The 15,168-nt window shown below is 33.3% G+C and overlaps 2 protein-coding genes across 4 annotated transcripts; one reads left to right on the top strand and one right to left on the bottom strand.

Annotated features, from left to right (window-relative positions):
- Positions 1 to 1,316: 1,316 nt before the first annotated feature.
- LOC114391881 (beta-galactosidase-like) lies at positions 1,317 to 6,910 on the top strand. Of its 3 annotated transcripts, XM_028352877.1 has the most exons (19): positions 1,317 to 1,655; positions 1,753 to 1,848; positions 1,957 to 2,069; positions 2,203 to 2,269; positions 2,369 to 2,461; positions 2,635 to 2,778; positions 3,175 to 3,263; positions 3,341 to 3,446; positions 3,582 to 3,669; positions 3,807 to 3,925; positions 4,022 to 4,183; positions 4,366 to 4,541; positions 4,660 to 4,769; positions 4,858 to 4,967; positions 5,073 to 5,183; positions 5,295 to 5,405; positions 5,513 to 5,718; positions 5,818 to 6,145; positions 6,462 to 6,910. In XM_028352877.1, the coding sequence occupies exons 1-19, from the start codon at positions 1,476 to 1,478 to the stop codon at positions 6,570 to 6,572; spliced, it is 2,520 nt and encodes an 839-aa protein (XP_028208678.1). In that variant the 5' UTR covers positions 1,317 to 1,475; the 3' UTR covers positions 6,573 to 6,910. The 3 variants fall into 3 exon arrangements, with proteins under 3 accessions (XP_028208678.1, XP_028208679.1, XP_028208680.1); XM_028352878.1 differs by lacking the exon at positions 2,635 to 2,778; XM_028352879.1 differs by lacking the exon at positions 1,317 to 1,655 and having other exon boundaries at positions 1,974 to 2,069.
- Positions 6,911 to 11,009: 4,099 nt separating this feature from the next.
- LOC114392638 (probable polyamine oxidase 5) lies at positions 11,010 to 13,040 on the bottom strand. The gene has a single exon (XM_028353847.1). It carries the CDS (start codon positions 12,812 to 12,814, stop codon positions 11,222 to 11,224), a length of 1,593 nt encoding a protein of 530 aa, XP_028209648.1. The 5' UTR covers positions 12,815 to 13,040; the 3' UTR covers positions 11,010 to 11,221.
- Positions 13,041 to 15,168: the final 2,128 nt, after the last annotated feature.

The raw sequence follows: 15,168 nt of genomic DNA, 5'->3' as shown, positions 1-15,168 counted from the left end.
ATGTTTAGATGCACTCTTTTAAAAGTATTTTTAAGAGGAAAAAATAAGAAGAGAAAAAAATGTATTCATAAGTTAAAATAAATTATCTATTGACTAATAATTAATTAATTTGTAATTTTTTTTATATAATTTCTCTAAAAGATGAGATGATATTTATAAATAAATTAATGATTAACAAATAATGAAAAATTTATTTTAATTTATAGAAAAAGTTATTTAATTTTTTGTTTTTATATTTTTTTTCTAAAATTACTTCCAGAACAATTTATCCAAACAAGCTTTTCTTGAAAAAAGATGGATGGATATCAAATATTATTAAAAACGTAGACAGAAGAAAGATAAATAGTACCTATGACAAGTAATACAATAGATAAAAAATAATGAGTTCAAGTATTTGATATATAAAGGTTTTCTTTTCAAAGAAACTGACATTAATCAATTCAAAAGTGAGATGTTGAAAATAAATGAATAAAGTGAAATTATGTTCTTCCTCAAAGTATCATTCAAAGAATTTTTGTAGTTATAGATTTGATGTAACACTTCACCAAAATATCATTATACTCTCCGAGAATTGCTTCCCTCCTTGTAATGGATGATATTTATATATTTTGGTGACAAGGTCCATGAGAATAATAACAGGATTGGATTCAAAGCAGTTTAAAATAACGTACGTGCAGCGTCGAAGCTTCCTTTATGACTTATGAGTAAGACTCCTACCACCAAGTATGGCAATTAAATGTACACTCATCATCAGAAAGGAAATTAACCAGAGGCCGGAGATTACTTTTTCGTCACGTTTCTCAATATTACTGGAAATTGTGACTAAACTAGTTCATTTCGCACTTGTGTCCTCTGCTGGGTAGGTAAGCATTAGCGTTTGAAAGTAGTAATTTGTTAAACAATGATAATTAAATATTTTTCTTTTTTAATTAACCAATTAAAAATACATATAGTAAATAGTATTTTCTTTTTATCTGATTATAAGATTATTTCAATTAATTTATGTTCTTAAGAAAAATAATTGATTCTTCTAAAAACAAAAATGGTAATGGGAAATTGTTTTATAAACACTCATTGTGCTATGAGACATCTAGGAAGATAAAAGAAAAAGAAAGAGAATATAAGTATAATAAAATTTATAATATGATAAAAAAATAATTTAAAAGCTTGTTTGTGGGGTCAGTGGTGAGTGAGTCATTGGCATGCAAGGAAAGGAGTAAATGGGTCCCAATTCTAGTGTCCAGACTCCAAGGTCTTGTAGTAGCTTTGGATTTTCAAATGTATATAAAGGAGTTGCAGCCTCCTCCCAAAACCACGCACCTCAACTACCATTGTTATTTATTAAAGTCTTTGCGTGCAATCTGACATCTCTTTTCAATCTCAAAAAGGCATTGTGAAGAAACTAAAAACACAAGCGCGTTTCTCTTGTTCCCTTCTTCTCTTTTGGAGTTTTTTAAAATGTGTGAAGGACACTAATGGGTTCACGGGTTCTAATCGAGAATTTACCAAGGGGGAATTTTTGTACCCTGCTGTTAGTTTTGTGGGTTTGTGCAGTTACAGCCTCTGTGACTTATGATCACAAAGCCATTGTTGTTAATGGCCAGAGAAGAATTTTGATCTCTGGTTCCATTCACTACCCAAGAAGCACACCTGAGGCAAGTACTTTTAGTTAGTTATTTTTGTAATCACCAAAAGAGTTTCAATTTTCAGTTTTCACACCGAAAGGCTTTTTTTGTTTCTCATTGGTTGCAGATGTGGCCAGACCTTATTCAAAAGGCCAAAGATGGAGGCTTAGATGTTATCCAAACCTATGTGTTTTGGAATGGACATGAGCCTTCTCCCGGAAAGGTAATGCAAATGTTATTTTCATTTTTTTTTATTCTTATTTTCACTTGTTTGAATAGAAAGCTCACTCATATTTTTTTATGTGAATTTTCGTGAAATTAAAAAATTCAGTATTATTTCGAGGATAGGTACGACTTGGTTAAGTTCATCAAGCTGGTACAGCAAGCTGGTCTCTATGTTCATCTCCGCATTGGTCCCTACATATGTGCTGAATGGAACTTTGGGTAATGATTTTTTGTAACCTGTCTTATAATTCTATATAATATATTCAGAGAATAATTTACTTTTGAAAAAGGACAACAATGTTTAGCCACTGCTTAAAGAGTTAAAGGTCTTTTCTTTCTGTTTGATATTCAGGGGGTTTCCTGTTTGGCTCAAGTATGTTCCGGGTATTGCTTTCAGAACAGACAATGAACCTTTCAAGGTTGGAATTTTCAATTTTACTCATAGTTATGTTGTTGTTATTTAATTATCGAATTCTGTGAATTTTCTAAGCAACCGTTCAATTTTCGCAATGATGTAGGCTGCAATGCAAAAATTTACTGAGAAGATTGTCAGCATTATGAAGGAGGAGAAATTGTTCCAGACGCAGGGAGGTCCGATAATTATGTCACAGGCAAGGAATTGGGATTTAAATAAGATATATATTCCTATTATTGCTTTCTTCAAGTCTCAACTTTGCATTTTGCCGTGTTATTTTTTCTTGACTAGAAAGTTTTATTAGTTAGGCCAACCAATTACAGTAATAGTATTTTTTTTTTTTTTTGGCCCCCAAATTGAATGTGACAGATAGAAAACGAATATGGACCAGTGGAGTGGGAAATTGGTGCCCCTGGGAAAGCTTATACCAAATGGTTTTCTCAAATGGCTGTGGGTTTAGATACTGGTGTCCCCTGGATTATGTGCAAGCAAATAGATACTCCGGATCCTCTTGTAAGCACCTTTTGCTAAACATAACCTTTTTTGAAAAAAAAAAAAACCATTTGGAGAAGAATTCTTATCTTCTTAGAATAAATTTTTGTGTCCCCCACCTATGTTGCTGTGTCCTTTTTTTTAGGTACATTTTTCAGTTGTGTTTTGGTTGTTTTGTTGGGTTAGGTTGTTGCCTTTACTATTGATATATTTTAATTTTGATGTGTGTTCATTGGCCCATTTGGCCTTTTTCTGTTGTTGTATTTCTTTTATCTCAGCAGTTCTGTAAATTTGTTCACTTTTTTACTTCAGGGTTGTTCTTCACTAGTAGTTAACGTGCCTCTGTCCACCCCCTTTTCTTTTTGTTTGTTTCATTGACTGATTGATTATACTCCTTTGCATCTTTCTCTTCAATAGATTGACACCTGCAATGGATACTACTGCGAAAACTTTACTCCCAACAAGAAATACAAACCCAAAATGTGGACAGAGAACTGGACTGGCTGGTATGTTCTACTACAAATAAATGACAATAATAATTGATCTGGATCCTGTATTTAGTTTTTTGTTCCATGTTCTGTAGGTACACTGAGTTTGGAGGCGCGGTCCCTCGTAGACCTGCAGAAGACATGGCATTCTCAGTTGCAAGATTCGTACAGAATGGTGGTTCATTTGTTAATTACTATATGGTAGGTTGGCCATTGCATTTAAGATTTATCTAAGGATAAATGCCAATAAATGTTTCCTACCTTCTTATGTACTATACATATCCATGACGTGGAAACGTTGATTTGAGCCTAAAAATGTATCATTTTTTGATCCAGTACCATGGAGGAACTAACTTTGATCGGACATCCAGTGGCCTCTTCATTGCCACCAGCTATGACTATGACGGTCCTATTGATGAATACGGTATGCAGAGTATATTAGGTTAAATTTGTTAACATGCTTGGGAAAATGACACCATACAAAAAGAACCAAAATGAGAGCATCTTAGAGATTGAGTGAGATATTTTCACATTAGTCTGAAGCTTGTTCAACTATCTCAGGACTTCTAAATGAACCAAAATGGGGGCATCTTAGAGATTTGCATAAAGCAATAAAGCTATGTGAGCCAGCTTTAGTGTCTGTAGATCCAACAGTGACATGGCCAGGAAATAACCTTGAGGTAAAGTAATTAAGCAGGGTTATGACTTGTGAAAATTACTCAACAGGTTTCTTGTTAAAACTTATTTGCTTATTTTTGTTAATGTTATTATCTTAGGTACATGTGTTCAAGACTTCTGGTGCTTGTGCTGCATTCCTTGCAAACTATGACACCAAATCTTCCGCATCAGTTAAATTTGGAAATGGACAATATGACCTACCACCATGGTCTATCAGCATCCTTCCTGATTGCAAAACTGCAGTTTTCAACACTGCGAGGGTAGGACAATACTGCTTGCCATGTTTATTTTATTTTTATTTGATAAAGGAATGCAAGCTGAAATTATTAATGCAGAAACTAATGTGCTGTTCTTCAAGGACAGAAAAACATTAAAATGTATTTATATTGAGATTTTTGTTTGCCAAGTATGAACATTGATGTTATCAATTTTATATATACAGCTTGGTGCTCAAAGCTCTCTGATGAAGATGACTGCCGTGAACAGTGCATTTGATTGGCAGTCATACAATGAAGAGCCTGCATCATCCAATGAGGATGATTCTTTGACAGCATATGCACTCTGGGAGCAGATTAATGTCACCCGAGATTCTACAGATTATTTGTGGTATATGACAGAGTAAGTATCTGATCATGTCTTTGACTTCTAAAAGAATAATAGTTGGAATGCTCAATTTCTTGAAAATTACTGTTTATATCCTTTCTCCATCTAATAAATATTATTGTCTCTTGTTCAGTGTCAACATTGATGCAAATGAAGGTTTTATAAAGAATGGACAATCTCCTGTTCTTACCGTAATGTCAGCAGGCCATGTTTTGCATGTTTTAATTAATGATCAACTTTCAGGTACACAAGATTAATGATATTTTTTCAGTCTAGTGTTTTGTTACAATAATCTCCGTTTTTTACTTATGCATTTTCTGTTTAAATGCAGGTACCGTGTACGGGGGACTGGACTCTCATAAGTTAACATTTAGTGACAGTGTTAAGCTGAGGGTTGGCAATAACAAGATTTCTTTACTAAGTATTGCCGTGGGTCTCCCGGTTAGTTCTCTTCCTTTCTAATATCTCTGTGATTTCTACAACAATTTTTATTTTCAGATTTTTTATTCCCTTTTAATCTTATGACAATGTTCTATTTAATGCCAGAATGTTGGGCCACACTTTGAGACATGGAATGCTGGGGTGTTAGGTCCAGTCACACTTAAGGGTCTAAATGAGGGGACTAGAGACTTGTCTAAACAGAAATGGTCTTACAAGGTTTGTTATCTAGCATTGTTTTTCCTAGTAGCCACATTGAAAGGTTTTATAATAATGGCCTGTGTATCACCCCAAAAATAAGAGGTTACTCATTTGCATTTTGTTGGGCAGATTGGTCTCAAGGGTGAAGCCTTAAACCTTAACACTGTCAGTGGTAGTTCCTCCGTGGAATGGGTACAAGGATCATTATTGGCTAAACAGCAACCTTTGGCATGGTACAAGGTAAGTAAGATTGAATTTTCAACAAAGGTTGTATTTATGTCACTGTGATCACCCAAGTGGCCGAGTCTGAATTTATTCTGACTCATTATATTCTGTAATGTCAATAGACAACTTTTAGCACACCAGCAGGCAACGATCCGTTAGCTCTGGACATGATTAGCATGGGAAAGGGTCAGGCATGGATAAACGGTCGAAGCATTGGACGCCATTGGCCTGGATATATAGCACGCGGTAACTGTGGGGATTGTTATTATGCTGGAACTTACACTGATAAAAAATGCCGGACAAATTGTGGAGAACCCTCCCAGAGATGGTAAGAGTTGACAGTGACACAACACTATCTATTTTACTACATTGAAAGGAGTGACTTGAATATGATGATTCATGACAACCTATTGATGGCATTGGACAGGTACCATATTCCTCGGTCGTGGCTGAACCCAAGTGGGAACTATCTGGTTGTGTTTGAAGAATGGGGAGGTGATCCTACTGGAATTACTTTGGTGAAAAGAACAACAGCAAGTGTGTGTGCTGATATATACCAAGGGCAACCAACTCTTAAGAACAGACAGATGCTAGACTCTGGCAAAGTTGTTAGACCCAAGGCTCACTTGTGGTGTCCACCTGGGAAAAACATCTCTCAGATTAAATTTGCTAGTTATGGATTGCCACAGGGAACTTGTGGAAACTTTAGAGAAGGAAGTTGTCATGCTCACAAATCATATGATGCTCCTCAAAAGGTATCCCAATCATATGACATCTAAAAACAGAAATTGCCGGATAAATCATTTGGTTCTGAATGATTGTATTGTTTGAAAAACCCAAGTTCCATATCAACTAAAAATAAAGCCAAGTTAGAAATACAAGTGAGGGATAACCCTCATTTTTTGAGCTAGTTTTTGGGGTTGAGTTAGGTCTAAACTCACATTCTAAGATGTATGCATTTTGATTAGTTTTAACATGTTATGCCAATAAATCTTTTGCTTCTTATTAATATTATGTTTTTCTTCTGCTACTTATTGTCCTTGTATTATTTGTTGTTGTTATTATTTGTAGAACTGCATTGGCAAGCAATCTTGCTTGGTGACTGTAGCTCCTGAAGTTTTTGGGGGAGACCCGTGTCCGGGAATTGCAAAGAAGCTCTCACTTGAAGCACTATGCGGATAAGGATCATGTGATGCAACAGTTTGCCAGATAATCATGGAGCAGATCTATTAGGTTCATTATATAGAAAAATAACGACACCCCTTTACTTTGTGTAGTTGAATTCCACACATACAGAATGCAAACATGCACCAGGCTGCGCGAAAACGAATGTAAATAAAAGAAATTGGCTGCAAGTGTTGTACATAGTCAGATTATTCTGCTGATTATTGCTCCATAGTCCATAAACTAGGGGGCTTTTAATAATGAAGCATTGAGCAGCCCCTCATACACATTTTGTTTCTATAAAAGAATAGTTGGACACGAGAAAGGTGTCAGATAATTACATCATTATTCTACCAGAAAATAATTTTTATTTTTCTATTGAAATGTTTATGTAAGAACAAATTGAAAGTTGATTTCAAGTGGCATTTGGAATATTTATCCTATTCTACAAAATAGCAGAAATTTTGTTCTTAGTATTAGATTTTTGTTAAACAAGAATCGTCTACACGTGTCTGTAAATCTTAATTGGAGAATTGGAGTTGAATTATCTTTGTGGTTCTATTTGATCACGTACCTACTGGCCCAAACCCAACTTGATAATAAAAATTATGTGAAGGCAGACTTTGTTTCAATATCTGTGAACCTATAACATGGGTACATGTTACTACTTCCTCTTCCATAGCTCACTCAAAGTGCCAAACTATATTTTGAGTTCGAGATTCTTTTATAGGACAATGATCAACTTCACAAAATGTTGATGAAATCTGTTAAAATGGAATTTGATTTGTTGCTTTTGTCACGACGGCTTTCACATCATGTTGCATGTGCAATATATTCGAGATTCTTTTTTGCATATTCCGTGACCTGATTACTAAATGCAAGTAGATATGACGGGTAAATATATCATGTGGGAACTTGCCCTTTCCATTTTTATACAAACAGAGGCAAGGCAAGGCCAAGGAAAAAAGAAAAAGAAATAGCATAAGGTAAGAAACCCTTATTCTAAGGTATGATTGGTATCCCTATTAATCTAGTTTAAAGTTAAGCTGCTGATTCCATTTTTTTTTCTTTTTTTGGTGTGTGTGTGAAAAATTGCATCTACAATTTCCTCAGTAACAGACTTATTGAAGAATGTCTCAATTTTTCTCACACTGTGTGGCATATAAATCAAATTTATTTTAGGTTCCTAGTAAAGGGACTTCTCCCTTAACTTTATTAGACAGTCTCGCAGAGAGATAACCTTATCAGAGCAGTCTGCTGTCCTAATGGTAATAATTGATTGAAACAAAAGAAACGTGGTGCTTACAACGTCAATAAGTAAGATTTTACACTCTGCAACACAATCTGTATAATTAGAACGTATCCACGATTCAATGGTCCTGCCAGTCAGGTCCAAGTAAAGCTTCAGCAGGTTTGTATGATTAAACATGTTTTTTATTAGTACAAATTTACGTCAATTTTATTACTTTGAAAAGGATACCCACTAAGAATTCAAACTAACATGTTTAATTACTTAATATGAGAGAAAATATTAAAGAACTTGTTATTAGAATTAGGGTGAGTGAAGGAAAGTATATTCACATTTGTTTGTTTACGTGTCAGACAAAGACTTGTTAGTTATTAGGTAAAGCATTGGTTTGTGATATGCGATCATCAAATCAAAGTGTGATTGAAGCCGGTAGAGACAGGAAGAGACAGCAAGTGGGCCATTTCAGTGTTTTTTTCACCCTCTATCGTTTTTCTGATTTTTTTCAGTTTTTTCTCTCTATCTTGTTTTTTCTGATTTATTATTCTTATCATTATTTGAAGGAGCACCGGAATTGAATTAATAATATGATAATTTTTTATTTCCTACTATTTTTTATATATTCCAATATACTATTTTAATATGTTACTTTTTTAAAAAAAAATTAATGTGTTAAATAATTAGATTAGAAAAGAGAAAAATGTTTTTTGTTGTGAGTGTAGAAAGATATATAATAAAAACCTCTGTAAAAACAAAAATAGACACAGTTATAATGGGAAACGGGGGCATGGGCTGGAAAAACTTATGAGTTACGAGAATTATCAGCTCTATATAAAACTTGACTAAACATACTAAAAAGTTATACTAGTAACTATTAACAGTTTAGTCTTAACTGTAAAAAAACAGTTTAGTATTAAATTAGTTTGAATAATATAATTTTTATTCAATATTTATAATAAGTCATGAATAAAATTATACATTATACTATAAACGATTTTATTAATATAAAATTACTATATAGTATTAATATATTAAATATTACAATAATATCATACTGATATTCATTCATAACATTTGTAGTAATAATTTAATTTTTGTTATACAAACATTATATTAAAAGAAACAACTTTAATAGTTTTGTCCAATAACATATGATATTTTTTACAACGATACTTTACATAAAAAATTACTTATTTTCTTTTGTATTTTCTATTTTCTTCTTCCAAATAATTAAATAAATGAAATAGAAAAATATTATCATTTTTTCGAAATGCGGTCTATTTCCATTCAAATAATACATTTTTTATTTTATTTTATTTTATTTCTCTCATATTTTTTTCTCTCTTCTATTTCTTTTCTCGACAACCTCTCAAAACAATGTAAAGTAAGTATCAAGCTTGGTTGATTTGCTTTGCATAAAAATCCAATACTAGCAGCAATACCTATTGATTGGTAGGCCACAATGTTGGATTATGTCTGTAGAAAACTCTTGTGAGTTTAACCTTACAGAAAATATTATATGTGTGAGTCATTGGATAAAGAAAAACAAAAAGATTAAAGTAGATATGATTGGAGTGGAATAAATAATCATTTTAATTCTCAACCTTTTTTTTTGGACTGATTTTAAACTATTCTTTTATATATGCTTAAAATACTTCATCTTAAACTTATATATTATCACAAAGTAAGCCGCATTAATCTTTAAAGAGAGATTAACTTGAACAACTCAATTATAGCTTAAAATTATACCTTGAAAATATTTTTGGATGTATGGATAATATTATAAATATTCATTTAACATTATTTTGTTTTCATTTTTTTATTACATTTATAGCAATTATCATTTTTAAATTTTTCTCTCAATGTCAAATAAAATGAGTATACAAATATTTTATATTAAGGAGACGTAGACGTAGTGACGTACTAGCATGGTGGGCAATGGGCATATGACCAATAGATCCTACACACGTAGACGTAGTGACGTACTATGCAGAGGTTTGATGGGACACATCATATTCATGAATCCTGACGAAGCGGAAAAATGAAAAATCACTTGGATCATGTGGCCATACATTTTTTGTCTGATTGTTAGTTAAGGACACTTTGGTTACTGCTACTGATTATGTGGGCAGAACATAGTGTTAGAAAACTATACTTGGTCTTTTCTTACTGAAATTCAACTTGGTCTCTATAAATAAATAAGATTGATTTTAGGTTTCAACTCCTGAATAAAAAAATATAATTAACAGAGAACAATAGTCATTCATAAAGTTTCCATTCAAATATTTTAAGCAACTACGTCATTGAATATATTTTAAATCTTAACAAAAAATTCGACACCCTTTCATTGACTCTCTAAATTACTTACTTAAAATGTTTTTTCACTGAATAAAAATTTACTTATTTTAAAATATGTCATATATTAAAATTGAAATGTTCTATAAGATATAGCAATTTTATATTAGTCTGAGAAATTAAACTCAATTTTTAAATAAAGTTCCATATCCAAACTTTATAAATAAATAAAAAAATGACATTGTGAAGAAATATTTTACTAAAAATAACGAAACAAATTAATTAGGGATAATCTTGCTCTAATCAAATAGGTTGATTATGAATATGAATGATAAAACTTTCTATGATAATATTTAACACAATTGTGTATTGATAACTTCAATGTGAGACATCTAATTAAAAAGAGAACAACAGTTCCACGTTATTAGATACACGCGTTCTGTGTTAGTTACAAAAATTGGTTTGTTTATACCAACATATGGCCCGTTTGGCCGAAAGGTGGATTTTTTACTGTCATCAAAAGTGCATTCGGCAATAATTTATTAATTCCCCGATTGCGGCGAACTAAAGTTAAAAATATCAAAGTATCAATTATTGTTCCAAGTAAAACTCTGATCTGACTCAAACAATTGAGTTCACTGCAGTTTCCCGTTAAAGGAAAGGGTGTTAAAATGACTTGTTTCTTTGCATTGAAAACTAATAAGCAGTTAAGTTGACTAGCCATATTTTGTTTCAGTGAAGAGCTGATGAGTGATGAGGAGGTTCCAAGTTGGAAAGACCCGGATTTATCGGATCCTGTCCACTGGGGGAAGCCAGTATCCACATTAGATTCTGAATTTAAGTAAAAGGACACCTAGCTAGTAGTTTGTTTTAATGATTTACAAGATATGAAACAAAAAGAAACTACACCCCAATAGAATAAAAGAAAACAATTATATGTGGAATAATTGGTCTTATAGTACCAGCTGAATGTCCCCATCTCACTTTTCATCTTGCCACTTCTAATTTTCAATTTTTGACAATCACTTACTAATTTTCCCTAAAGAGTAAAGTAAGAATAATTTGATACAAATTAATGATATTTAAAAAAAAAAAAAAACAATACAAAGTTGTTATACTATAAGTCTTAACACAGTGAATAGTGTTGAAGAAGCCTATTGGCTTCCCTAAGGCCACTAAAGTAAGCTCCATGAGTTGTAGAATAATGGGTTCTGTGAGTTGCTTCCCCTGCAAACAAGATTTGAAGTGGTGGTGAAGCACAAGTGAGGCATTTTGGCAATGGCTCTGCCATTGTATCTAAATCATCACCACTTGATCCAACTGCCACATGACTGTATGAGCCTAAAAACAATGGATCTGTTCCCCACTTGCTCTTTAACACCTTACTGAATTTCACCTTATATTCGTGAGAATACTTCTCAGAATTCACATTCCCGTTGCAAAACTCAAGTGAATTCGATAGGAAGCATGAAATTGTGTCTGAAACCCCTTCAATGATCTCTTCATCTTTGAGTGACTCAAGTGCCAGTGCTTCTTCCCCAGCAAACCAAGATAGGAGGACACTAGAATTGTTGTAAATTGGACAAAGGGTAGCTGTCCTCCTCATCCACCAGGGTATTTTCTTGTGCCTCAACTCAGATTGAGGTGAATGAAAAACCATTTGCAAGAAGGGGAACCCTTTGGAATGTTCATGTGGAGGCTCACTCAATTGCATAAACAACTTATTAACAACACCAAAACCAAGCCTTGAAATAGCCTCGGCCTTGAAAGATGGTAAAGGGGGATTAAACATTAACATACCTGAATCATCATCACGAATAGAAGCCTTCAACACTCCAAGTGAAACTGTGACAATGACATGATCCGCAGACATAATAGAGCCATCACAGAAATGTAGCATCACAGGCCTAGAAGAACATGGTCTTCCATTTTCCAAATTCATCGCCTCGTGTCTCTCCGGCTGCCATTCAATTCTTGTGACTTTTCTACCCAACTGAACCAAACCAGGAGGTAGCACAGATGCTAAAGATTCAATTATGCTCAAGTAGCCTTTAGCAATTGTGATTTCCTCACCTGGAAACATTTGGTATTCACTTTCTGCTGCATAATCTAGATTGAACAAATCAGCAGCAGATGTGTAAGTCCTCTGTGTGTTCTCATGAACTGCAAAGATTGCTTCATCGAGTAACTTTTTGCTCCATTTTCCAAACCCTTTGAGCTCCTCTTCCTCTTTTGATGAACCACAATAAGCATCAAGGCCTTGTTTAAGAAAAGAGCCAACACTAAGGTTTCCACAGTCACCCTTTGTTGTTGTTGGCATCTTTCTCTGAGCATGATCCATGAGATTGTTGAAAAGCTTTGTGATGGGGTCAACATGGGAAGAAGGGTTTAGCACAAAGCCACCTTCAGCAATTGTGGTGGCCTTATTCTCATTCCCATCCATGCACTCCCAAGGTTGCTCAGAGTCAAGTGCATGGATTTGTTGAGCAATTTTGTGAATTGGGCTGCCTCCAATTCCATGGATCCAAGTAGCACCCATCTCAATTCGGTCACCACCAAACTCTGATGTGTTGATTCTCCCACCAATCCTGTTTCCACCTTCAACAACACACACCTCAAACAAGTCCTTTGAGGCACTCACACTGTGAAGCTTGTTGGCAGCAGTGAGCCCTGCCATTCCAGCTCCAATTATCACAATTAGCGGCTTCTTCGCCACCATTGTTGCTACTTGATACTTAGCTTTGCTTTTGTCACACAAAAATTAAGAGGGAGGGAAGGAAATAGTGGAGAGTGGTATGAGGCTATGAAGGTGAGATTTGAGTCACTGGCAAATGAATTTATAAAGCGGTTGGCTTTGTTGTTTTGTTAAAGATTCAAATGTATGTTTGTGCTTTACTGCTTTAATTCTTTGAAATAAATGTTACAGACCAAAATGAGTTTGAAGTGACATACTATGTTTCGAAAACAAGTTTTAAGAACATATACGCACTAATCATTTAATTAAGAGACTTAACTCCCTTGGCTTTTTCTAGTGACTTCTTTCTTTTCGCACACTATAATTTATTAACCCCTAATAAAGACAGGGATCTACTTTTGCTTTATCTCTCACTCTACAACTACAAGCAAAGAGTCCCACTTTGAATTTGTTACTTTTCTTGTTTCCTACTAGTAAGTTAATAGTTATTCAAGTATTTTTGTTATTAATTATTATTTTTTAACTATAATTATAGTTTCACATCACAGCAAGTAATTGAACTTTAATGTAATTTTAATTTAAACAAAATATTAATTATAATTTTTTTATTACGTGTAATATTTTGGTAAATAAACGGGGGCCCTTCTTCAGCATTTTGAACGAAGCTCCACCTCAATAAATGTCCACTAGTGAGTAATAATAATTCAAAGACAGGTGCTGAGCACTGAGCTACATAACTTGTGGCAAGGTTCACAGCCAGGAAAACAAGCAAAACAAATTGTACAATACAATGACAAAAATAAAAGGGAGAAAAAAAAAGTTGATACGCAAACCTTAACATGGTAGATTCACTGATTAATTATTAATTAGCCAACTTTAATATAAACATACACTTAATGGTCCAGATCAACCGTGGAGTGACCCTTAATTACAGTCATTTTTTTACAATTTGATACAAACTTTTTGTACATGACATAATCAATATGAATTCCCTATCTTTACGTATTTATGCAGTCATGAATTGAGATATCGAAAATAAAATAATATATATATATATAGCTATTCATATATCGAAAAATTTCATCAAAACAGTGTCATATAGAGTTGAGGATAATAATCTGCTTTATTATCTGATAAGCGCAGTCAATCTTGTCAGCAATAGCTCGTTGATTGTAACTTTGTAAGCCATGATTATCTCTCTGCTAGCTTCGAACCGAGGACTCGGAGCCTGAGTTTAATAATACAAAACCGATAAGTAAAATATGACAGAGCAACGGAATACAATATAACTAAATTCCCTTTTATAAGCAGTGAAAAGTAATCAATTTGAGTGTAAATCCCTTTCTTAAATAAAATAATATCTCATTTTTGATATAGATCACATGTCCTTTACGGTATGGACGATAAACTTTATATATCTAGGATTTAAATTTGAGACATGTGATTAAATTAAAAGATCTCATATCAATTTATTTATGTGTTTGATGCAAATAATAATATCTGATTTGATTTCTCTTCATTCCAAAATCTACACTTGATAGCACTATAAATTGGCATGATTCTAAGGCAGAGATGATTGAGACCCGATTACAAATATATCTTGGCTTGGTTTTCTACTTTTGTTGTGCAAGAGACAGATGATTGAGACCGTGTCTCACCTCAATTTGACAGAGAGTGATTCATCTTACAATCGTGTTGGAATCGGTACAAAAGTAGTAAAGGATTCGTTCCACTCATACAGATCTATTTTTGTCGGGGGTCTCACTTTATATTAAATCGATTTATGAATCCATCTCCACAATAAGCTTCTGAAATTTAAAACTAATGTAATCATGTATTAAAACTTATGATACGAAAACAACATTATCATACATAATTTGATAATATAATATATTATATATTTGCTATTTAGATTAGCAATTTTTCATTTAAAATCTCAATTCATATAATTTTAGTCTCCTCACTAATTACTTCCCGGAATCGTTCATGGTTGCGTTACGATTCATTTATGCCAAGATTTAATATATGGTTTACCATAGTCCATAAAATGTTCTATATGAAGCTTCATATTATTCCGAGAATGGTCCAAGAGTTCTTGTTCTATTCTAATTGCCGTTGCCGATGAACTTGCTACTTCCCGTTACTATCCGTGTGATTTCCTTAAAAAGAGAATCGGACAGTCAATTATATCAAGATCAAATCTGTCGAACACTGTCAAGTACACATATTCAACAGAAAATAAAAGACATGACACATCATAAATGAGCAAGACCATCACCAATCAATGAAGGGCACTAATTTTATAATTGATTTCTTTTTCAGGTATGACCAAGTCAAAGAGTATATAAAATTATGTGTTTAGTATAACTTGCAATTTC

Source organism: Glycine soja, chromosome 17 (assembly GCF_004193775.1).
Source record: "Glycine soja cultivar W05 chromosome 17, ASM419377v2, whole genome shotgun sequence".
NCBI classification, from domain to species: domain Eukaryota; kingdom Viridiplantae; phylum Streptophyta; class Magnoliopsida; order Fabales; family Fabaceae; genus Glycine; species Glycine soja.
Note: the sequence above shows the minus strand (reverse complement) of the source record. Positions and strands in the feature narration are given on the sequence as shown.

Excerpts from the sequence above, each read along its gene's own strand:
- LOC114392638 (XM_028353847.1), bottom strand. The coding sequence starts at position 12,814 with ATGGTGGCGAAGAAGCCGCTAATTGTGATAATTGGAGCTGGAATGGCA.
- LOC114391881 (XM_028352877.1), top strand. The coding sequence starts at position 1,476 with ATGGGTTCACGGGTTCTAATCGAGAATTTACCAAGGGGGAATTTTTGT. Across the intron at positions 3,264-3,340 it reads ACAGAGAACTGGACTGGCTG|GTACACTGAGTTTGGAGGCG; the intron begins GTATGTTCTACT and ends CATGTTCTGTAG. Across the intron at positions 4,542-4,659 it reads TATTTGTGGTATATGACAGA|TGTCAACATTGATGCAAATG; the intron begins GTAAGTATCTGA and ends TCTCTTGTTCAG.